This window comes from Gobio gobio (assembly GCF_949357685.1).
Source record: "Gobio gobio genome assembly, chromosome: 15".
NCBI classification, from domain to species: Eukaryota; Metazoa; Chordata; class Actinopteri; order Cypriniformes; family Gobionidae; genus Gobio; species Gobio gobio.
Window position 1 is genome coordinate 11,071,895 of NC_137108.1, and position 25,880 is coordinate 11,097,774.

The 25,880-nt window shown below is 38.7% G+C and overlaps 1 protein-coding gene across 2 annotated transcripts in view; it reads left to right on the top strand.

Annotated features, from left to right (window-relative positions):
* The window catches only part of LOC307138416 (lysophosphatidylcholine acyltransferase 1), an 89,989-nt gene extending 67,180 nt beyond the window's left edge, over window positions 1-22,809 (top strand). For both annotated transcript variants that reach the window (XM_079836706.1, XM_079836705.1), the window contains exons 4-14: window positions 2,255-2,367; window positions 3,076-3,136; window positions 3,530-3,588; window positions 6,540-6,574; window positions 6,818-6,872; window positions 10,231-10,313; window positions 11,208-11,333; window positions 12,065-12,218; window positions 16,383-16,481; window positions 16,583-16,724; window positions 19,192-22,809. In XM_079836706.1, the coding sequence (XP_079692832.1) occupies window positions 2,255-2,367; window positions 3,076-3,136; window positions 3,530-3,588; window positions 6,540-6,574; window positions 6,818-6,872; window positions 10,231-10,313; window positions 11,208-11,333; window positions 12,065-12,218; window positions 16,383-16,481; window positions 16,583-16,724; window positions 19,192-19,352 (1,088 nt within the window). In that variant the 3' untranslated portion in view covers window positions 19,353-22,809. The remainder of the gene's footprint in view (window positions 1-2,254; window positions 2,368-3,075; window positions 3,137-3,529; window positions 3,589-6,539; window positions 6,575-6,817; window positions 6,873-10,230; window positions 10,314-11,207; window positions 11,334-12,064; window positions 12,219-16,382; window positions 16,482-16,582; window positions 16,725-19,191) is intronic.
* The last annotated feature ends 3,071 nt before the right edge of the window (window positions 22,810-25,880 follow it).

Below are 25,880 nucleotides of genomic sequence, written 5' to 3' on the forward strand. Positions count from 1 at the left end.
ATAATAAAAATAATAAAATCACGGCAAAACATTAAGTTAAAATTAATCAAAATAATAAAAAGAATCGCCCAGCCCTAACCGATGCAAAATTTCTCAGCCGATTCTGATAGCCGATTATTCAGAATGATATCGGCCAATCCCCATACCGACGACCGATCTTATGGGAAAAATACCTTCATAAAAAACCCTCCCTCATGACATATTTGTTCAAGCATACATATATAATTAACAGTAAGTAAGCTCCACTCTAGTGTTTTTTTATAGCTAACTAATGAACTGTGAACATGGGATGACTTTCTTGAGGTAGGCTAAATACAATGTGAAGTGACCTATTGTTTACAAGCTGTTTTATTGACGTCTTTCCACGGTTGAATGACTGATTGAGTGATTGCGTTATTTTCGAGATATAACTTTTATTAAAGTGGAAGAAATGACTCGTGCTGCCGCTTGAACTGAGGCACTAGCGATCTGTCACGTCACATTTAGGAGCGTCAAAACGGCATTTATTCTTTGAATTTCGTGCTAAAATGGACAGAATTTGAATGCTGGGACTTTGCTTCTCATCAGAATTAACAAAGCACAGTACTATTTGCGATTACTGGATGAGAGGTGCACTACAAATAATGTCCAGTGTAGGGAAAAACTGCAGACCTGGCAACCCTGGCTTGAACTGCAGGTGATTCATAGGGTCAAATAGAGCCTGCTTTCATGTAGCTATTTTTTTTAACTGATAATGCTCTATTGTCGCATTAACTTGTCCTAAATTCAACATGAGACATTTTCTTCACACACACAGTATGAGTTGCAGTCGGACAAGTTTTTCCGCACCATTTTGATTGACAGGGTACCATCACGTCATGCCCTGGTTTTCAGCTGTTTTTAAACAATTGGCTGATGGCCGATAGTGAAAAAATAGCTTTTATTGACCGATGCCGATTATTGATCAATACATCGGTGCATCTCTAATAAAAATAGGACTTTGCCTCCTCACTTCAGGACACCACTGCATGCCACTGGTACAAATGCCACAAAAAAACTGCAACGTTTAGAAGGGTTAGTCACATTTAAACATGGTTCAGGCATAATCTTCGTGTGCTGATAGTCTATATGATGCACCTTTGAGAGCATGTGCGGGCCAGGCAATTAGATGAAGCTGGTTAGTGCAAGCTAATTTTGGTGTAGGCGTTAAGTCCCTGATCAGCTGGGCGGCTCTGAGCTGCATGCTGCAGCTTAATTCCTGGATAGTGCAGATCTCCGTCCATATCTGCTCTCCCACTCAGCAGTGATCTCAATCATCATCATCAGCCCTTCCTCCACACACCTCCAGAGCTGACGATGAGCGGCTCATGCTCCAGTTGCCTGCAGCACTGCTGTAGACTGATGTTCCATCTGACAGAGTCTGGAGAACGATGAGTTTCAGCAGCAGCTGTAGGGAAGTGAAAGAGGAAGCTTTGAGTGTGACACTGTGACGTCTCAACATAACTGAACAGAGAAGCTAAGAAAAGCTTCAATTAATAAGGCAAATCTCATGAATGTATTTATACCACCGTTCAAAAGTTTGGATTAATTAAAGGGTTACTTCAGCGATTTAGCATTAAGCTTTGTATCAGTAGAAACCCGGTTGTATATTCGAATGATCGTGCCAACCCCAAGCCCCCCCCCCCCAAACCCCCCCACCCCCACCACCACCACCCCCCCACCTACCCACCCACACACACACACACACACCCACACACACTTTGGAATTGTAGTGCAATTTGTAATGCAATAAAAATCTAATGTTTGGAATCCGCGGAGATCTCAGTAGGCATATGTATTTCCACACAGCTTGATGTGAAAACATTTAATTGCAGTTTACATGAATGCATTTCATTAATTAGATGATCATTCTATCATTAATCATGAAGACTTTCATAACAGCTCTAAAAACATATTTTACTTTAGGGGTGGAAAATGAGAAGTGTTTTCTGTTAGATTCTCCCTGTAATGCAAAAAACAACTTTTCTTTCTCTCTGCTTATTATGCTTGACCATTTTGGTGATATTCATCCAATAGCGTTTCATTTCACACTGTCCTCAATGTGTCAATGAATCAGCTCCTGCAATCAAGCAGCTTATTAAGGTTTTGAGAGTAAAAATAGCTCTTCACCTTTCAAAAAAACATTGTACACCAGGACAGATGAGTTTTTACAGCACTGCGTGACCTTCTCAACCTGCGCATGTGACCCATGTGATCATATCTCTGCCTCCTCCAGCTCTGATCAAATACATCCGGCCTGTGTTTGTGTCGCGGTCGGATCAAGACTCCAGGAGGAAGACGGTGGAAGAGATCAAGAGAAGAGCTCATTCAGGAGGAGAGTGGCCTCAGGTATGACCGACTCTCAGTCAGCCTTGTTTGGCACAATATTTCCCAAAGAGAGTCAGTGAGATTGTAAAAGGCTCATTCCTCTTTTGGAGAACCTTCTGAGCTCTTAAAATGAATGTACTTGCAATTTAAGGAAGTAATTTTGTATAGGTATAGATATCTGCTCAGGTCAAACATTAACATTAAATATAGCCAACCCTACCTGAAATGCATTTTCATATTTTCTCATGTGTCATTTGATCCAATAGGATAAATGTTTTAGATGCAAACCAACTAAGACCACAAAACCTCACAGAATTCAGATTCATTGACTACTTACTGATGCTTCTGATTTTGATTTCCCTCCAAAATGATGTCACTTGCATGTATTATACAAAAGACTAACATGATGGAAAGTGATATTGAGGAAACAGGGAGAAAAGATATTTAAAAAATAGATGATCAATTAAAGCACTTTAACATGAAGCAGTGAAATGATTTCAGATTTACTGCGATCCCTTAACTGTGCTGCTTTGACGATGATTTATAATTGTAATCATTGTGAGTTTAATATTTGGTCAGATTTTTTAAGTCATATATGATTGGGACATTGTGAGTTTGCATTTCTTTTTAAATCAGTTCCTAATATGCAAGGCGTATGGATAGTCGTCTTGTCACACACTGTGATTTAGTGAAATAATTAATAATTGTGTGAAAATCTGTGTCTTCCAGATAATGATATTTCCAGAGGGGACGTGCACCAATAGATCCTGTCTGATCACATTCAAACCAGGTGTGTGTGCTCTTGCGCCCTTGTAAATTCACTCCTATTTATTCATATTATTCATAAGACTGTAAATATGTTCATGTTCTGGAAATGTCTATTCTTACTTAACCTAACTGTCTTAATACTTTTTTCATATTTAATTATTTCATTGTATTATTATGTGATATGTATATTGTTGTATTTATATGTGTGCACTGGAAGCTTCATTAACAAGAAACATTCACTTGGCAATAAAGCACTTTCTGAATCTGAAACCACAAAATACAATCTGTTTTCTAGGGTTTCTGTTCAGTGTCTGTTCTGTACTAATTATATGCAAATGCAACCCTTGTGTCTTTAGAGCATAGCGAATGTGGAGTACAACATGATGTGCTGATGTTGTTTGTTTGTGTGATTCAGGAGCGTTCATTCCAGCAGTTCCTGTACAGCCTGTAGTGATCCGCTACCCAAACCAGCTGGTGAGACATTTAATTTTTTTTCTTGATTCAATATCTGATATGATTAACCGGTTTAAAGGGTTAGTTCACCCAAAAAGGAAAATTAGCCCATGATTTACTCACCCTCAAGTCATCCTAGGTGTATATGGCATTCTTCTTTCAGACGAATAAAATCAGTTATATTAAAAAAAGTCCTGGCTTGTTTTTTAGTTTTTGAAGTCCATAAAAGTGCATCTATCCATCATATAACTGCTCTATATGGCTCCGGGGGGTTAATACAGGCCTTCTGAAGCAAAGGGATGCGTTTGTGTAAGAAAAATATCCATATTTAAAACTTTATAAAGTAAAATATTTAGCTTCCGCAAGATCGGAAAAAAGTGTGACTGGTGTGCAATGTCGTCAGACATAGCGTAAGCATTTTGAACTGTGACAGGCACTACACTTTTTCCGTACGGAAGGTAATCTGGTGGAAGCTATATATTTTACTTTATCAAATTTTAAATGTGGATATTTTTCTTACACAAATGCATCACTTTGCTTCAGAAGGCCTTTATTAACCCCCCAGGAACAATTCACTGCCATTATAAAGCTTGGAAGAGCCAAGACTCATTTAATATAACTCTTAATTGTATTCGTCTGAAAGAACAATGTCATATACACCTAGGATGGCTTAAGGGTGAGTAAATCATGGGCTAATCCTCAATCTCGGTCCTGGAGGGCCGCTGTCCTGCCGAGTTTAGCTCCGACCCTGATCAAACACACCTGAGCAAGCTAATCAAGGTCTTCAGGATCACTAGAAATTGACAGGAAGGTGTGTTTGATCAGGGTTAGAGCTAAACTCTGCAGGACAGTGGACTTCCAGGACCGAGTTTGAGGAACCCTGCTTTAAAGCAACTTCCAGGAGGAAGTAACGTGTTTCTTTTAATATACCCCACAGATCATTTATTATACCATGTTGTCAATGCCCACTTTTTAGTGGAAAAAAAAACCTATTCGTGAATGTATCTTTACAGGTGCACTATAAATATTTTAGTGGCATCTAGCGGTGAGGTTGTGAATTGCAACCGCACACTGCTCACCCCTCCCTTTCGAAGCACATAGAGAAGCTACGGTGGCCGACACAGGACAAAGATGTCGTCTGAGACAGCAGAGAATAGCTAGCACTCTTTAGAGCATTTTGTCCGTTTAGGGCTACTGTAGAAACATGGTGGCACAAAATGGCGATTTCACTGTAAGGGGACCTGCGGTTTATGTAGATAGAAATGGCTCATTCAAAGGTAATACAAACATTACGGTTCATTCTGTAAGGTCTTTATACACCACTGAAAACATAGTTATGTGTATTATTATATTGCATTTATGTCAAAAGATCCTCATAAATATTACACACTACACCTTTAAGTGCAAATGAGCTGCTGCTCCTCGTCCGCCTATACAGAATAGTGCTGTATCTTCAAAGCCTGTGCCTCGGATACAAAAACTAACAAAACATCTGTTTTGATTATCATTTCTATAGTAGTCACGCTTATGTGACATTGCATATATTTGTCATCATGAAGGTTTATTAATTGCATGTGTTTTAAAGCCATATCAGTTTAAAAATCCGACATATGGTTTGTCTGAGAGCACACATCTGAAAGCTGGCTGTCAGACGCTGTGTCCCACGAGTATTAAACTAAGATCTCTTGTGTGTCTTATTGCGCTCAAACTGTCAAATACACAAATGAATGTTAACAGCAGGGAAAGAAATCCCATGTGCATATTAGATCTGTGTATTAAAGTAAAAGCAGTGTAATATACAGTACTGCTGGATATGCTCTTAATATGAATCAAACAACAAAAGGAAAAAAACTGAAAAACACTCACTGCACTTGATTTGAATAACTTTAGTAACTTTAATAAGAATATATCTCTTACTTGAATGCTGCTGGTAAATGCTCGGGAGAGGAGATAAACAAGACTGTAGGTGTTTCTCAATGTCAAGGATACTTCCTCTGCAGGACTGGTCCTTCCAAGTCACTTCCTTCAGAGGCTAGGCGAGGCTCCTCTTTAGCATTCGGAGAACACGTAAATGGAACAGGCTAGCAAGTGCACGTCATTGCGTCATTAAGTCAGTGAAAAGGTCTGTTAGCCAACAATAACGTAATTTGTATAATATCAATACGGTAGTAATTTGCACTGGCATTTAAACGTTAAATGTTACTAAATTTACTACAGTTATAACAAATGTTTGGTAACGTAAATACTTACACTTGAAAGCATATTGCCCCATTAACGCTCCGACTCCGCCAACGTCCGATATTTTGTAATTTTTTAACAAGATAGCAAAGCTGCATGCATAGGATTGTGGGTGATTTGAGAGTGCGAAGAGCGCGAAGTCTACTCGTATGCATCCTTTCCTGTATATGGCCTATTTTTCGAACGAAGGACTCAGACCTTGGTTGAAATTCCGAGGATCCTCGACATTGGAACAGTCGTAGCATCCTCGGAATTCTGGCTTCCGAGGATCCTTCCTTGACATTGAGAAATGCCTTGTGTATAGCTCACTGAGGGGAGGAGCTAAGTGAATAGGGCAGATTCCGTCACCAGTCTTGGGCCAGGCCTATTCCAATGTTAAGTCACATTGGAGCACATTTCTGAACGGCTCATTTTTAGACCCCGTTTCAGAGTGGATGGGTTTTTACCACAATTGGGTGGTTGTGTAGACACACTGCGCAAATGTATATTATGTTAAAAAAAAAAAAACAATATAAAAGTGAATTTTTCATAATAGGTCACCTTTAACTGGGGCAATGGACAGTCAATGACTGACCTAGAATTAAAGGCAGAATTGCCAGAAAAAGATTTGGGAGAATAAAAGTAATAATTACTTCCTTTTTTTTTATTCCATAGTGGAAACCAGCTTCCATAAGATTTGGTTTCCACTACAGAGCTGTATTTTGATGGATTACTATTTTTCTTCCCCATGACAGGACACCATTACCTGGACGTGGCAGGGGCCTGGAGCGTAAGTGCCACATTTCACACCAGAGGTTTTTACTGAACTGCCTACCTTTGTTATCAGCCTTCGAGTCTTCGAATTATATGAAAATGAGTGGTCAAGCTGGATCTGTACCACCAAAGTACCATGAAATTAACTCTGGAACTCAAATGCAGAACTCTAGAACTAAACATTGTTATAATGAAGAGAAATGAATAAAATGTTAATCACCAAGAAAATGTCACTAATTATAACTTTGTTCTTTTGCAGATTTAAGATTCTGTGGTTGACTCTGTGTCAGCTTCACAATGAGTTTGAGATTGAGGTGAGTTTTCTCTCTCTCTCGCTCTCTCTCTATTTTGATTTGACATCTGGAGACATGAGTCCATGGGCTGGTGCTGTGAGGGGGTTACTGTGTTTGTAGTGGATTTTATCAGTATGGATCCAGTCATAAAAATGAAATTTAGTGTATAACACGGAATGTCACTGAATTTAGCAAATTTTGGATGAATAAATTAAAAGTAGGTCTGTACACTTAATCAAACCGTGATGTGGACTAGTGTTGATGAATAATAAAGTGCAAAAAGACTGCTATTGAAAACTGAAGTCTGCATGTTGTGCGCTTCTCAGTTTGGTCTACTGCACTGCCCTGCTTTCCATCCCGAAAAGGCCAATTTTCACATCATAGCTTACATGCAGGCCGGACATCGGGCCTGTTTTAGGCTTCTCCTTCTTTTTATATTTTAGACATTCATTAATTAAAAGGGTAACAATTTACAATGAGGTTACATTGGTTTACATTAGTTTCAATTTTAACAGTACATTTCTGTTGTTCAGCACTCAGTTTGCCAAAAATGAAAAGGAATTTCCATTAACTAACTTGTATGAGTTGATTAGACATGCTTTTTGATTATTATAATGAGAGTATTATGGTCTTTCAGGGAAAAACCGGCCACATGAGGGGTTCATTCAGGATTTACGTGAGCTGAAATTTAACAGGGTTAGAAATGTGCCTAAACCTACATATGAGCAGTAATATCAGTAATGCTTGACTTGGAACAGAACAAGAACAGTGTGCTCATATTAGTATATTTGCTAGTATAGTATATTAGTATAGTAGGGGTGTAAGGATACACTTCTGTCGCAATTCAATACAAATCACGATACTGAACTGATGATACGATTACTATTAGATATTTTAAGCCGTAATAAAGAAGAGTTTTATTTATTTTTATTACTTTATTATTATTATTATTAAAATAATATTATAATTCTATTATTATCAGGACCCACAAATATTCCCCCATTGCATTATTATACATTATGTTCAACATTATATCTAGTAGTTTAATGATATGTAGTAGTTTAGTGTAGTGATGTCACTGAAACTCCGTAGACACATTTAATTGTATAGCGCTTTTCACATTACATATCCTTTCAAAGCAGCTTTACAGAAAGTGCATGTTATTAGAGGTGACTGTGTCCAAGTTATGGATTTCAGATATGTATGTATACAAATCACGCAGTTAGCTAACAATGTATTAATTTAAGGCAGAAACAATGAGCTCATTGAAGTAAAGAATACATGTTGTTAACAAATGATTAGGATGTATAGAAAAAATGTTGCATTGGTGCATGTTATTTTATTTAACATTTTACATTTTATTTAATTTTTATTTAATTTATTTAAAAACAACAGCTGTTGGCCAAAGTGCTGTACTGAGTTTAAATAAATAGCTTAATAATTAAAATAACACATTCACAGACAATTGTTTAACACTACACCTACTTAGGACCATATGCAATAATGCATGGGTTTTAAGAAGTGATTTAAAATCATCATATGTTGATGCAGTTTTTATGTAAAGTTTTATGTAAAGTAGTTGATCGGAGGTCTCTGAATGGTCTCTGTAGAAGCAGAGGGGCCAAAAATGAAGACTTCTGTCTTTTTGTTTCATTTAACTGAAGGAAGTTGGCTGTTAAATCCATTATTTAACATCTCTCAGACAATCAAATAAACACTGTAGACTTGAAACATCCTTTGGTTGTAAGCGAACGTAACACTAAGTATCATCTGGTATGAGACATTATAATTCCTAAAAAGAGGAAGCATGTATAATAGAAAATAAAACAGGACCCAGAATTGAGCCCTGTGGAACCCCATACAAAACTGGTGCACAAGATGATGAATAGTTGCCAGTCTCCACAGAAAAAGTTTGCAAACCAATATAAAGCATGACCCCGGATCCCAATAAGGGCCAAACGATTTAAAAGAATGGCATGATCAAGAGCAAAATTTGAACAGCACAATTACCAGAGTCGACAGAAAGCAATAGGTCATTTAATACTTTAAGCAACGCAGACTCGATTCAATGCTGTGGTCTAAAGCCAGACTGATATTTATCAAAAATACCATATGTCCTGTAAAAATTAAGAAAGCTGGGTAAATACAACCATCTCCAAAAAAAGTATTCAGGAGTGTTGGTTTAAGATTTGGCTTTTTGAGTAGCAGCTGCTTTGTGGCTATTCCGCTGGCCAACTACTTGTAATTATTGATGATAAACTGGGACTGATAATGTCAAGCGTGTCTAGTTAGTAAAAGGCGAGGATGGACAACATCCATTGGGCTTCATTTGTCGTAGAGTTTGTAACCGATAACTGTGATGGATGGGGGGTTTATAAGAGATTTATAATTTGTTCCTCTTCCATTTCCTTTCCGCTTTCCTCCATTTCTGTCTAATAGCCTGAGTTTCATCAATAAGTCAGGGTGTACGCAACTTTTGATTTGCTTCATTTTTTTCTCACACAGTACTCACGTTTTCAGTGCAGGCATTGGTTGGCTCTCTTACACAGACAAGCCGTGCACGCACAGACTCTCCCGGTGCTCGCTATGTCCCGCCTCTCCCACTATTATTGCACTATACATATAAGAATAAACCATCTAAAACGCTTTGAATAATCATACTTCTAAAACTAAATATGATATTGGGATTTCACTTTGAGGAGTGCCATTCCAGCTGTATGCGCTTCAGATGACCAATGCAATTAATCTCAGTTCTAATCGCAAGAAAGCATGTCAAAATGACTAATTCTCAAAATGTAAGGTTAGTTCATCTAAAAATGTAAATTCTGCATTTACACACTCTCGTGTTGTCACACAAGCATTTGAACGTCCGTGTTTACTACGGTATGCATGTTGTAAATCTGTTCGTCATATAAAGCCATCTTGTCTCTTCAGAAGACTTGGATTTGGATTCAATTACTCGAATGATTCCCTTTATGACATTTCTTGGATCTTTTAAGTTTTAGAGGGATGGACTTTAAATGGAAGCACCTCTATTTTGGAGTGTTTCTTAAACTGATGGCTTTGTCTTCCTCATTGAATATTGAATTGAGAGTCTCCACTCATTCTTTTCACGAAGAAGCCATTAACGTTGTAAAGTGGCTTTAATTGTGAGTGGTAAAGGGACGAGGTGTAAATCCTGCCGCTGTCATAATGGGAGTGAAGTGACCTCGTTTACCCGCTGAAGCACTCGGGAGCTTGAATTGTGCTGGCAGTGAAGTGTGTCGTGAACGTGTTTGGGCTGCATCTCTGAGCCTGGACTTCACTTGACCTGGATTTGCACAGACGTGTCTCCAATGTGAAGGAAACTGCTGACTGGTTTTCTATTTCTTTCTCTTAGTATCTGCCCATATACTCGCCCTCAGAGGAGGAGAAGAAGAACCCAGCGCTCTTCGCTCACAATGTGCGCCGCTTGATGGCAAAGTAAGTGTCTCCTCGTTGTGTCAAGCTGTGCCTGGATTTTCTTTGTTTTTTAATCGCAAGATATTTTTTGTGTATAAACTAGTGCTGTCAAATCGATTAATCGCATCCAAAATCAAAGTTTGTGTTTACATAATATATGTGTTTGTACTGTGTATGATTATAATGTGTATATATAAATACACACACATTCATGTATATATTTAAGAAATATTTGCATACTGTATATATATTTATATAATTGATATTATATATATTAAGGGTGGGACAAAAATTCGATATGCCGATTTATCGCAATATTTCCGGCCACGAGACGTTATCGATACTCTGGCACCAAGTATCAATATTGTTTTTATACATACAGACAGGGGTAACGCTTGCAATTTGGGGCCCTATGAAATAATATGAGGTTGGACCCCCTACTGCACCAAACATACAAGCCAACCTAGCTATCCAAAATCTTTGTCTGCAATTTAATAATGCTGACCTATTATGTGAGCTCGCTCATTCCGCTCAGGGCCGCTATCACCCAGAATGCCCATTGTGCACTCAAGCGCACGAGTAAAGCTTACCACAAAGCACCGGCAAAAGTAATGATTATGAATGTGTCAAAAATAGCAAGGAGAATTTTTAATTGTTTATTAATAGGTAAACTAGTGTTTTCTGTGTCAGTGTCAGCTGCAATGAAGCTGAAGATACTGACTCGCCATCTCCGCGATCGTGAACACGCCAAGAGAGAAAGTCATCAACATTAACAAAGATAAATTTGAAAAAAAAAAAAAAAGTGCAGCTCATTATTAGTTCATGTTAACTAATGTAGTTAACTAATGTTAACTAATGAACCTTATTGTAAAGTGTTACCTGTGAGTGTCTAACACTGATGTGTTGTGTGTGAAGGGCCCTGCAGGTCCCTGTGACAGACTACTCGTTTGAAGACTGTCAGTTAGCCATGGCTGAGGGTCAGATCAGGCTTCCCGTGGACACGTGTCTGCTGGAGTTTGCAAAACTGGTCCGGAGTCTGGGGTGAGCCTCATTAAAATGTTTAACAAAAATTACATTTTTAGGATCCTATGAAATCTGTTTAATTTGTTCTCAAATTTAGAATAAGAATTGTACATTTTTCATCAAAAAGCATGTCTAATCCATTGAATTCATAATTTTTCACATTTTTCAAAAGGCCCGTATGAAAGGTTTAATATTTTTGGATCTATGATATACTTACAAATGTATTAACAAAACACTGGTAATCAAATGAAGGCTATTTACTGTTAAAATGATATTTTCATATTAGTAAGGTTAATATTAATTTGAGAAGAACATTTTACTGTACAGTAGCAATATATTTCTGTCACAAATAAATCTGGTGATGGTTTTCTCAAATGAAATGGTAAATGCTGGTGAAGTGACTCTCAGAGCAGCTCTGGAGAAGAAGTTTGTGTCCTCATATAGTGAGATGGTGGACGCATACTTAAGTATGTGTAGTAGACCAAACTCAGACTTCCGATTTCAGTAGCAGTCTATTTCTCTTTAATATTGACATGCACTACTCCATATTGCCATTTGATTAGTTGTGCAGCCCTACTTTTGATTTATTAGTCCAAATTCTGTCAGATTCAACGTCATACTGTAAATTCCATTTTTTGTGACTGGATTCTGCTTTTCCGTCCACAGAAATCATTGAGCCCTTTTGATGTGAGATGACAAGGTTTGTTCCTGCATCTGTGTGCTGATAGTGTGTAAATGTTTAATCTCAGGTTGAAGCGTGTGAACTCAGAGAAGCTCCTGCAGGATTATGGGAACAGGGCTCGTAAACTCCAGGGCGAGAGACTGAGTCTTGAGGATTTCGCAGAGTTCCTTAACCTGCCCGTGTCAGACGTGCTCAGGGACATGTTTGCTCTCTTTGACGAGGTACATTGTTATTTGGCTTTTAATAAATCAACCCTGTATATGTATTGCACTTTCCAAATCAAAGCAGCTTCTCTTCACAAAATGACTTTAAAGCATTACAACTAAACTAAACTAATAGAAAAATCAGTCGATTGAGCCTTTTTGTAAACTGAAATGTGGCAATTTGTTCTATTAAACAGAACTTAGAGAATAATAGGCTTGAATGTTTGAGACATCATTCAATGTTTCTGTAAAAAAGACTAAATACTACTACTAATAATAATACTATTACTAATAAAACATACTAAAGTCTGACAGGCATATTAGTGATTTGTCTTAAAGGTCCCATGGCATGAAATTTTCATTTTATGAGGTATTTCAACATTAATATGAGTTCCCCTAGCCTGAATATTGTCCCCAAGTGGATAGAAATGTTGATCGGTGTAAACCCGAGTTCTGGCTGTCTTTCTCTGCCTTTGAGAAAATGACAGGCCAGATGAGCCAATCCTGAAGTCTCCTGGTTTGACGTCCAAGCAGGAACGGTTACCTCCCTTTCCTCCGCCCAGAGAATCTGGCACGCCCATGCAAACGCTCGAGAGATCATGGGTTGTGAACGAGTGAATGCTGGTAGTTTCTCAGTGTTTGGATGTACAAATGAAAACAGAAGTCTTTTTTCAGTTCCTTCTGATCTGTGATCAGTGATTTCTTATGTGTAGCTAATTATTTATTATTCGTGCACACCAGAGGTGTCAAGTAACGAAGTACAAATACTTCGTTACCTTACTTAAGTAGAAATTTTGAGTATCTATACTTTACTGGAGTAATTATTTTTCAGCCTACTTTTTACTTCTACTCCTTACATTTTCAAGCAATTATCTGTACTTTCTACTCCTTACATTTTAAAAATAGCCTCGTTACTTCTATTCCATTTCGGCATGTTTTCATTCCGGCTTGTCATTAAAAAAAAAAAAAAACTATCCAGATAAATCGCGCCATCCGGACAGAGTGAATTTGATTGTGGTTGGATGAGAAGGATAAACATAAACCATTCCGACACCCTATTGGGTTGTAGGCGATCAATCACGCCTGCACCTGCACAAATCACACACCATGCTGCCAGATAGGGCGGGTTCTCGCCGACGAGCACGCACTTTCAGCCAATCAGCAATCAGCAGGCAGACGTGCTCAGCCTCATTCCTGACTTTAGCCGGGTTTTTAGCGCGATAACTCATAGCTGTATATTCCAGTGATCGCTATGCCAGTGGCATAAATACACAGTAAGTTGTATCTACAGTAAAGAGTGGGAGAGTGACTCAACTCTCAAACGTGAATTACACCTGTGACTCGAAGACTCTTTAAATATAATTTTTTTTTAATCATCAATGTTATGCTTTAAGGAGATAAAATGGTAACTTACTTATCAACATTGATTGGTATGTCAATAAAATAATATCAAATTATTTTGGCAGTTAAAGTTTTGGGTTTTTTTTCTTGGAGTGACTAGTTGCCTATAAGTATTGTAAGAGGTGCAAAATTCAATAATCAATATCAAAATATCAAAATCAATAACCAGGCATGTTATCAATAACCATTTTCTTTTAAAAATATAAATGTACATTTGGTGAGGTTTTTGGGCTGGAAATTGTTGACCCAATCTGGCCACACTGATCACACATTCAAAAAATGGTTATTGATGACATGCCTCTGAATTTTGACTTTTTGCACCTTTACAATATTTATAGGCAACTAGTCATCAAATCTTCCACTCCATGAAACACGTTAATGCTCAGTAGTACACAATATGGTTCTTTAATGTATTTGCATTGTCCTAAAATGCGTTCATTTCAATGGGAATATATGCGGCTGAAACGCGTAGCCAAGTGCATCTAAAAATGTTCAACATTAACTTTTTAATATAACATTATAGTCATTATGGCCTTCAGAAAAAATTTTTTTTGAGGAGGTGGGGTATGCACTGTGGCGTGGCCTAATCTTTTGTCCTTAAAGGGATACTTCACCCAAAAATGAAAATTCTGTCATCATTTACTCACCCTCAAGTTGTTCCAAACCTGTATGAGTTTTTGTTCTGAAGATATTTTGAAGAATGTTTGTAACCAAGCAGATAGAGCAACCATTGACTGCCATAGTAGGGGGAAAATGCTATGGCAGTCAATGGTTGCATATAATCTGCTTGGTTACAAAAATTCTTCAATCTTCAGAACAAAGAAACTCATACAGGTTTGGAACAATTTGAGTAAATTATGACAGAATTTTCATTTTTGGGTGAGCTACCCCTTTAATGGCATTTTTTCCCCTTACATTACTTTTACTTTTATACTTTAAGTAGTTTTGAAACCAGTTACTTTTACACTTTTACTTTAGTAAAAAGCTTGAGTTGATACTTCAACTTCTACAGAAGTCTTTTTAAACCCCAGTATCTATACTTCTACTTGAGTAATGAATGCGAATACTTTTGACACCTCTGGTGCACACACTGCGGCTTCTCTCTCTCCCGACAGAACGGTGTTTTCGTGTTTTCTATCTTGTGAGTCAGTGTTTTTGTACGTCCTCGTCGCGTCTATCTGTTCTTAAATGTGCATACAGTCGGGAGTTTCTGCTTAACATCGGCAGAGCCACATCTTTAGAGATAAACCTCACGCACGCCGAAGCTCGGCCTTCAACATCCCCGACCCCCAGTACTGCATCTGGCCCACAGCGGAGGCACCAAACGCGGCGTGAGATTAAGCAGAAGGGGGGTAAGCGTGAGGGTATCCGGCTAGGCTAGCCAGCTTTCCCCACAATAAACTGGATTACATTCGATTACTGCTGTTGTGTCTTTGTTTGCGCTGTGTACTCAATGCGCGTCACTGACGCTTTTCATATGATTGGAACATATCTAGAAATAATGCTTTAATCAAACTTACTAACTCGTTCATCTCGCTGTAATGGTACATTGCATGTGTTACAAAGTTGGTAGAATAATGATGAAGACGGACTCGGCGTGACTGGGACTCGTGTTTATTCAGAACTCTCAGATACAAACACAATAAACTCGCGCTGACAGACAGCGCTCTCACAAATCAGTAGTTACTATAAATAACTTTGTTAGCAATCGCTCCGTCTCCGTGATATCCGGTTCGTGAACGAATCATTCTTTTGAATCGGTTCTTTTTAGTGAACCGAACCAGTTCACCAAATCGGACTGAATCGTTCTAAACGGTTTGCGTCTCGAGTCAGCGCTGATCCATAATTTACTAAAGTTACTAACTTTCTGACATGAGTGACAGCCCCTCCGACTAGAAATAAACTAATAACCTGAAGTATATTCTAGTAACTACAACAGTTCACCCTGAACTGAGACATACTGATGAGAAGTGAACTCAGGTCCATCCGTCTCTCTGGCAGCAGCTCGTGCGTCGTAGACCTCGTTAAACCACGCCCCCTCTGCTCATTTCAAATGCAAAGATGTCAGCCAATCACAACAGTGGGCGTTTTTACTGAAGTCTCACAGCAGACACGCCTCTTGAAACAGGGCAGTCAGCCACAGGGCAAACAGCAGTATAGACAAAATGCCTTTTATTTCGAAATTATGACATTTTATGATGTAAAAATCATACTAACAATATAAGTACACCTCAGGAAACACTATAAAATAATTGAAAAATGCCATGCCATGGGACCTTTAAAGGCTTAGTTTAATGTGAAAAGCTAAATGAATGATTAACTCCAAACAAATTCTGTTAGGAAAAAAATAAGACACTGTCACTTTCTCACTCTGCGTGCATGCGAGAGAAAGTAGCCAAGAGATAGCACTCTCAGCAGAGACAGTAAGCAACGAGATGAGAATGTGACGAATCCATTGATATCAATGGGAATAGTGCACTGTAAAGACAAAGAGGGAAAATGTAATTTTCCTGTGATCCAATTCGCTGTATTCTCATTTTATTTGAATATTGAACGGCTCTTTCTAGTGTATGACACACACTGACAATATATCTGCCCTAAATGTATTCTTATCCTCTAACTCAATCACTGGCAAGTGAAATATATCAAACAACAGACATTTAGTTGCCTAGTGTGATTTATTTGCATATATGCCTTGCTGTTTGCTACATCTTTTTCTACATTAGCCGTTTCTCGTGTTCAATGCAATGAAATGAGTCCGTCTTTTCTCTCCCTGAGTAGAATGAAGACAACTCAATGGATGTCCGAGAGTTTGTGATCGCTTTCTCTGTGGTGTGTCGGCCTGCAAAAACACTGGACACCATCAGGTTGGCCTTCAAGGTGTGTGATCTCTCTTAACTAATAGGTCAAGTTTTATGGAGTAATTGATCATTGCAGTGATGATGCTCCGCTCTGAGATGAGATGTATGCATTGCGTTCAGATGTTTGAGGCAGACGAGGATGGTGCGATCACAGAGAACGAGCTGATGTGTGTGTTGAGGACGGCGCTGGGCGTTGGAAAACTCAAAGTCAGCCGTCTGTTCAGAGCCATCGATGATGAGGACTCTGGCAAAATCACCTTCGGTAAGAGAACTGTTCATTCCGGTATCAAAGTCTCAGTTTGCTTTCTTTTTTTCTTGTACGTTATATTGTTGTGAATTATTCATTAGTGACGTTATTATAATGACTTGACGCTTCTAGTTAAAGGGTTAGTTCACCCAAAAATCAAAATTACCGCATGATTTACTCACCCTCAACCCATCCTAGGTGTATATGACTATGACCTGATTTTGAAGAAGTGAATCCATCCATCATAAAAGTAATCCATATGGCTCCAGGGGGTTAATAAAGGCCTTCTGAAGTGAAGCTATGGGTTTTAAGTAAGAAAACTTTATAAACTAAAATAACTAGCTTCCGACAGACGGCCATACACATCGATTTGCGGCGAAAGAGTAACCCTTGACCTGACGCACAGAGGATGGAGCAAAACAAAACACACGGTCACAAATTAGAAGTCTAAAACTGAATTTTATCAAGAGAAATGTCGGAGGTGCTTGAGTTTGTTGCCCAGCCCAGGGACGTCGTTAGGCCTATTTTAGGGGGGCTGAAGCTACCCCAAAATGTTCCTAAGCCCCCCTAAATGATAATAAGAACAACAATAACAATTTGATTTATCAATAACCGTATCCTCATTCATATTTAGACACAACAAATGATATATATCCAGCTACAAAAAAATAGCCGGAAAGTCGGAAGTTGGACAGAAGTAGCCTAACAAAGAGTCGTTGTGCTATCAACATGATGCACCGCGTCTCGTTGCATTGGTGTGAACTGTGGCAGCCTTCAGAGCGTTGCAGACCGGAGCGCTACTGCAATTAACTGTCTGGAGGATTCATCTCGTCTCGTCGTTACCAAGGTTATAACCGTTAACGAAAATGAACGAAAACTAGGTGGGTTGTCGTTAACTGAAATAAAAATAAAAACGAGGCATTACAAGAAAACGATAACTAACCAAATCTGTAATGTGTGTTTGGCAAAAATAAAATAAAATTATAGATTAAATGTACTTAGTTTTCGTCTTTATCAATGTCTTTCATAGAGCAAATAACGTTCAGATGCATTTCCGTTCCCTCATGCTCTCTCTATCTCTCACATACACGCGCGCCACACACACATACACGCGCACACACACACACACCGCTGTCTTCTTGAGAACGAGTGTTCGACGTTGAAAGCAAAGTTCGCGAAAGGTTGGTATCTCGTGAACACCTTTACACAATCACACATTAAAAGTGGTATAAAAATATTTTTAATTCAGAATATAATTTTGTCAGTGTGTTAATGTCGACCTGAGAAGCGATTGCTACTTTAAAAAGTTAACTAGTCGGAAGTTTGATTTAAAATGCACTTGGGTTGTTGATGTCAAAACACTATAGAAGCTGTGATTAAAATATTAAATAATGTTATGTCATTAGGCTATTGTATAGGGTAAATTTAGTATAGGGTGGGAAAATTGTACAGCTGTGGTATTTGTAGCCTATAGGTTTAGCTCAATTTAGGTTTAGCTGTACTTGTATTTTAGCTCAAAAATGGGTTGAATACATGCGGTTCTGTGTAATTAAATAGCATTATGTGGACTACTTATCTTATATAGAGAGGAATAGTATGCTATTACTTTATCATACATTTACATGAGCAGACAGATAGCATTTAAGTCATTGCTTAGTAACTCATAAGTGTAGCTCTAGATGTGAGTGCAAAGATTTTGCAAACAAGTTACAAATACCCTGGGGGCTAAGCCCCCCCGTCTTCCAATCCTAGTGACGTCCCTGGCCCAGCCCTATTTGTTTGAACCGTGAGAGTCGTCAAAGCTTGCGATACTCCTACATCCGGTGTCATACATCGCGTCAGGGGTTATTCTTTTGCCGTGAATCGAAGTGTGTAGGCTGTCTGCTGGAAGTTAGTTTTTTTTAGTCTATAAAGTTTTAAATATGGATATTTTTCTTACACAAACGCATCACTTTGCTTCAGAAGGCCTTTATTAACCCCCTGTAGCTGTATGGATTACTTTTATGATAGATGGATGCACTTTTTTGGACTTCAAAATCAGGTCCGCCATTCACTGCCAATGCTTGGAAGAGCCAGGACATTTTTTAATATAACTCTGATTGTATTCATCTGAAAGAAGAATGTCATACACCAAGGATGGCTTGAGGGTGAGTAAATCATGGGATAATTAAAATTTTGGGGTGAAATATCCCTTTAACGCATCAGTTAATTCACCCTTCGTCGGGAGTTTTATTGAGAGACATTTATTAGAGGTTAGTGTTGTATTAACGCTTAACATGCCTGTAATGTGTCAGGCTCGTGCTTCATTCTGGTATCATTTAGTGATGGATAAAATTAACATCTTTGTTTTTTTGGTTTCCACAAGGTGTGCTTATCAACAGAAGCATTTGAACTGTATGTTGTGTAGAAATATGTTTGTTTTCGCTCTGACTCTTATTACTGTTGACCCGCTTATTGTTCCTCTGACACCACCTCGTGGCAGAGAGCTTTAGGGAGTTTGCAGAGCAGCATCCTGACTTCGCTGAGCACTTCCTCTACTCGGACAATGCAGGATTCGGCAGCAGCTCCCCTCCTCACGCCAATGGCTTCTGCGCTGATTTCAGTCTGAGCGACCACCACGCTCCTCAGAAGAAACTCGACTGAGCCCATCTTGCACGTCCGAGAACAAGAGGACGAGGGCGGAGCATTATTGCAAAGTTTACCACCTGGTATCCATGACATTTGATTGGTTGCTTTACGCTTGCCGGTTTTCTCTTCCCCTCAGCATCATTTCTGTCAGTTTGAGATCGGAAACTTTTCTTATTATGGTTATTTTAAGAGCAAATTGAAGGGAATGTTTTTTTCTTTGTCTTCGGTAAAACAAATACTTGAAAGCCAAGCACTTATTTCATTTCTCATTGGGTGATCTATTTGTGCGTGTGATACTTGACCGACTGTGCATGTTTTTTAAATACGGGATGAAAATGACGCAAGCGAATAAATGTCCAGTCAGTAACGGATCGAAACGGTTTCCACGGTTGGCTTGCGCTCTCTTTTTCAGTCCCTCGCCGTCCACATCTTTTGTTTTCTGTGTTTCATGACTGTAGATGCCTTTATGAATTCATAAGTAAGTATTTGCATGGGCTCGATGCTTGATAGCAGTATTACTCAGTGTTTGACTAAATGATCGTTGAGTGCCAGTGACAGATATCTGAACTCTGTCTCCTCCTGCTGGATGTTTATGAGTATCAGATCTGAGGTGCAAAATGCGATCGATTAAGTGCTGGTCTGAATCAAAATCAGTCAGTTTTTATTCCTTAATATTTCGTCCCTTATCTCAGGGGTGCGGGAAAGTGGCTATCCGTTTGTTTTGGGTGTGTGTGTGTGTGTGTGTTTTTCTTTTCATTTATCCTTTTGTACAGTAAGTTGCACTGTACTTTTGTAAATTCTGGACATCCAATAACCAATTGAATTCATTATCACTTCTCAGTCAGCTGTTTCAGCTTGGGTTTCGGGGGTCATTTTTCGTTTTTTACGTTTTATTTTGATTTACTTCAGGTACTGAAATAAACAGATACAATTTTGCATTTATATGGACCAAATACAGAATAATGACTGTGGTTTAGTTAGATAATCAGGAATCAGAACAATGTTATTCATAAGATATAGTCGATAATAAAGTGTTTACCTTTTTGATAGACAACATATTCCTGTATTTTTCTATTTTTCACTCACAGAGGCAAGTGAAAAATTGACATCAAGTCCAAAAATTCGGCCAAGAAAAGTCTCTTTCTAATGTTTTTTTTTGTTTGTTTTAGTATAGTTTCTCTCTTAATGTTTATCTGCATTTTGCATCAAGTAAAGTCTTCATTTCTTCACACGAACAGAGTACAACTAATGTCACATTGAATCCCTAATGAATCGCATTTTGTTGTAAATGGACAGTTCGTTCACAAACATCTGAATAAATCTACTGCCTGTGATTATTTGAAAACCTTTTGAACCACGTAATGAGGCCAAAGTGAAGCGATATGCAGTTATTTTCTTAAATTTAGGTCTTAAATTGAATCTACCACAAATATTTCAAAAGTTTATTTTGCTAAAAGATACTGTTATTATTCATAACCTATAACATGATTGATTAGCTTATGTGAAAGATACAGATTTGATTTCTTGAGTATCAGTTTAGTCTCGGGCCACAGTGTAGGGTTAGACATCTACGCTTATTACAAGATCCTGATCCTGGTTCTGGTTGATTCACACTTTAGTTTTCTAGTGAAATCTCTCAGACCCTTGAAGGGGCTCTTCAACTTCATTGTCAGTTCACAACTTAAACTCGACACCACGGCAAAGCAATATTTTATTGATGTCACCACCTTTTTTTAAAAAACTAAAAAAAAAAATCTGATATGTATTTTGAATATTCCGAGTGCGGGGCATTTTGTGTATTTTAATATACATAAAAGAATTTCTTCACTGCCATGAAAGATCTGTGATCTAAAGTGTTATTTTCAGATTGACCTGGTTTAACTAGTATGATTAGCTTCTTTGTACATACATTTGTGATGTTTTCCTTGGTGATGGCGTTATGTATGTAATTATTACTGTTACAGTTTCTTTTTGTCTTATACACTTCATAAAGATTATTGTTGGCCTTGAATTTCAATGTAGTTTTAAAGAGGAATAGAGAATGTATTGACAATCCATCACAATCAACAGTCAAAAGCGCATCATACTTCAGTAATTGGCGAGCGAAGGATCTCGACCCTGATGTACAGTCTCGTGCACATGACGGTTCGATTCTCCAGCTCAGTACAGTTTTCATGGATTTTTCCCATGTTTTCCAAATTTGATGTACATTTATTTGTGCTGGCACTTTAGAATTTTGAGCCTTCTTTTCATGAGTTCTCTGACAAATGTGACAGTATGCTGGTGTGCATGTTCAGGTGATTGGTTATGATGTTACAGTGGCTTTGTATTAATATGTACCCATACAGACCACAGATGATACCAGATTGAGTAGAAAGGGATTGTGGGTTCGCTCTGAATCTGAATCTGGACATGTTTCCCATCTTTTCTGATGGGAAACATTGTTTTTCTGTGTATAGAGGTGAATCTCATGAGACCTTTCAAGAACATATTCATCTTCACGCTGAAAAACTTCACAGTGAAGAACAAGAAGCCTATTTTTATAAGGACAATTAAGGTTTTGTTTTGTTTTTTGCATTGTGACGTTTTCATAACTGTTAAACACATTTAACTCATTATCATTGCAGCGAAAATCATTTATGTTAAGAATTTTACAACTTAAATATATAATATATATATCATGGTTATTGCCTTTGATGTATGCTAATTTAAATTTAAACAATCATTTTTAATCATTTAAAACTCTAATGAGAATAACAAAGCCAAACAATCAAATGGCTGGAGGGGGAATGTGCTTTAATTGTCATGAAAATGTCACCATTCAAGAATATCTTAAATGTTTCTTTATTATTAAAATGTTTTCAAATGCATTGTAATCTTTGATGTTTTTGGATTGTTTGCTGAAATGGCCAGAATATTATTGAGTGAAATCATATGTAACGATCAGAAATGTTTGTCATCTTCAGACCAGAGCAGATCCCAGTCTCCTTTCTCACAATTGCAGAAGCAGGGATTTAAGATGGATTTTTTTTTTTTTTTTTTGCTTTAATTTTTTTTAATCAGTTTTCTAAATGAAATGAGGACCCAGCATCTCTGGCGTGTAACTTTATTATTTTTTTCAGCGTATGCCGTATGGTTTATTTGAAATGCCTCACAGGAAGATCTGCTCTTCTCTGTGTTTGTAAAGGGTTCTGTATTTATTTCTCTTCTGTCCGTGACGGCGTGTCCTACACCGAGCTGAAGAAGAAAGACTGAGCTCCTTCAGGTCATGTGTCTTTCTGATGGCTCTTCTGACACCCGTACACGTTCGGCTGACGTAGATGTTTTAGATCTGTTTTCTATTTTGCCCTGACTTTTATTTTGTAATGTATCAAAAGAGTCATTTTTACAAGATACCTGGGCTTGTCTGTTTTGACTGCAATGAAATGACTTGTCATTCTGACTCTTTAATAAAAAGGGACACTTGACTACATTCTCTCGGATTGTATTTTCTTCAATAACGCTGGCGCCCTCTAGAGGAGAGGAAACGTGAGTGGTGAGTTCATGTTTCCACAGGGAAGGCTTAGGTTCAGATTGTCATAAAAATTAAATATGGTGAATTGATTTGAAGTCTAATATTATGTATTATATAACTGTACAGATTAGATGACACCCTCACAAAAAGCTTGCAGTGACTTTTTTAGGGGATTTGGATTTGTTAATAGGCTATTTGAGCCATAGTGGGTTACCATGATCTTCATTTTAGAATTAATTACATTGTGCATTACTCACGTTAATCATGGACCTGTATAAAGTAGTTCTGGCAGGTATGTTTTTTTTTTTTTGTATTATTGATTAGCTAATAATAGTACCAATAGTATGATCACATTTGACTGAGTGCTGTTAATTATTTAATCAGAGTTTCTTGTTAGTTAATAGTAGTTGCTAGAATGATAATATTGCATTACTCATTTGTTCCTGTGTAGTTATTCATTAATGACGGAACCGTATTCTAAAGTGTTACCTGATAAGCCATTAAGAATTAAGGCAGTTCTTAAGACAAAAGGGGGTCCAACCCTGTACAAGTAAGGTATGAGCTGTGATAAATAAATGAGAAAACATTTATATTTTTTACTCTAACATGCTCCTGTACGTACTAAACTTATAAACACGTTAAAGTACATTGAAGTTAATGCACATTGTTCTTAAGGTGGGCATCTGTCCAAGAAAAATCTCAAGATCTCAATAAGGGAACTGTGATTGAGAGACAGTAGTATTTCTGAAATATATTAATTTCATAGAGTTCACTTTGATGCCTCATTAGTTTAAATAAACCTCATATAGCTACAGTGGCGGCAGTGGTTCATGTAGGTTGTCTACTAACAGAAATGTTGGTGGTTCTATCCCCAGTTCCACCTGACCAAGTGTCGAGGTCTCCATGAGCAAGACACCTTACCCCAGCTGCTCCCGACGAGCTGGATGGCGCCTTGCATGGCTGACACCGGTGTGTGAATGAATGCGTGAATGTGAGGCAAGATGTAAAGCGCTTTGGTGGCTGTGGGTCTGTTAAAAGCGCTATATAAATGCAGTCCATTTACCATTACATCAATCAGGCATAACATGATCTAATATTGTTTTGGTCCCACTTTTGCTGCCAAAGCAGCCCTGACCCGTCGAGGCATGGACTCCAGACCCCTGAAGGTGTACTGTGGTATCTGGCACCAATATGTTAGCAGCAGATACTTTAAGTCCTGTAAGTTGCGAGGTGGGGCCTCCATGGATCGGGCTTGTTTGTTGGACACATCCCACAGATGCTTGATTGGATTGAGATCTGGGGAATTTGGAGGCCAAGTCAACACCTCAAACACGTTGTGCTCCTCAAACCATTCCTAAACCATTTTTGCTTTGTGACTAAAATTGCAAAAATCGACATCACATCTGCTTTCAAAGTAATGCCTATACATCCAGATGCGAACTTCTATCCCTGCTCAGCCATTTAAACTTAGCAATGCGCATCATTCCGCCCCTTCATAATCGCATCTCCTCTCGCTCGCGTCCTCCGTCCACTCGCTAGAGGATCTCATCTCCATAACTCAAGAATGTCGCAACGAACTCAGGTTATGGATAACATTCCTAAACCAGTGGAAGGGCTTATCATTTTCTATAGCAATCTCGTTTCGTGCCCCATCGACATTTAATTGTTCACAGACACTCCCACCTCAATCGGTTTCGGGGGATTTTATCAAGGTCGTTGGTTCGCTTCTCCATGGCCACCGAAGCTCAAGGACATAACACAGTCCTCAGCGCTATTCGAGCTTGTAGTAGCGGCTTTCCTGTGGGGGAAAGAATGGGCCACTAAAAGCATTTTAGTGCATTGTGACAACGACGCAACGGTGCATTGCATAAATAAAGGCCGTTCCCATGCACCTGCTATGATGCCACTCCTAAGGCGCCTCACTTGGATTTCTGCTTGCAATCAATTTATCATAATTGCTAAACACGTCCCCGGATCAGAAAGCCAAATCGCTGACTCCCTGTCTCGTTTTCTGTTTCAGAAATTCAGGACACTGGCTCCAGAGGCGGACAAATTCCCAACTCCTGTACCTCACTACTGCAACTGATATTCCCGTGACCCACCCATTAAAACCCTGCATAGCTCGACACCATCCTACGAGCAGTTTCTCCTAGGACCCTCCAATCCTATGTGACCGCTTGGAGAAACTTTAGAGCATTCCACGTCTCCTATAACATGCCGTTCCCTGATTTTTCTCTCCTTTCAATCACCTCCGAACTCGCTATCACTTCAAAATTCGACCCAAAAAGCCACCCCACCATCTCAGACTTATCAGTACTAGATGGAGAAAGAATCTCTTTTTTGATTAAGCAAAGTAAAACTGACCAAACCAAAAAAGGTAATTTTATCTACATTTTTAACCTCTCGTCGCCAATCCATCCATACCAGTCAGTTCTGGCATATCTTCAATGGAGAAGTTCTCAAGCCAAATCTCCCCTGGAACCCTTGTTCACAGACGAATTACACAAACCCGTGACATGCTTTTGGTTCCAAAAACACCTCAAATCTCCAGCAGTGAGGTGTCCCAGCAAAGAACTTCTCTCAAGTCACTCATTCCGCATCAGGGCTGCAACCACAGCAGCTTAAAAAGGCCTCTCCCAACAGCAGATCCAAGCTCTCGGGAGATGGTCCTCAGACGCTTTCCAAAGGACCAACCGTTTCCACATCAAAAAAAGCCCACCAAACCCTCATCGATTAAAACCCTCCAGGCTGCCCACCTTCCAGCGAGCATTGGTCTCCCAGCTGACGCAATGAGAAATCTCCTGTTCTCCCGAAAACTAATGTTTTTCTCTCCTGTTTTTCTCTCAAGTTCCCTCGCAGCGTGAAAGAGTGGAAGGTTTCCATGTAGTACTAAAGAGTGGAAAGTTTCCACGTAGCACGAAAGAGTGGAAAGTTTCCACGCAGCACGAAAGAGTGGAAAGTTTCCACGCAGTATGAAAGAGTGGAAGGTTTCCACGCAGTACGAAAGAGTGGAATGTTTCCACGCAGCA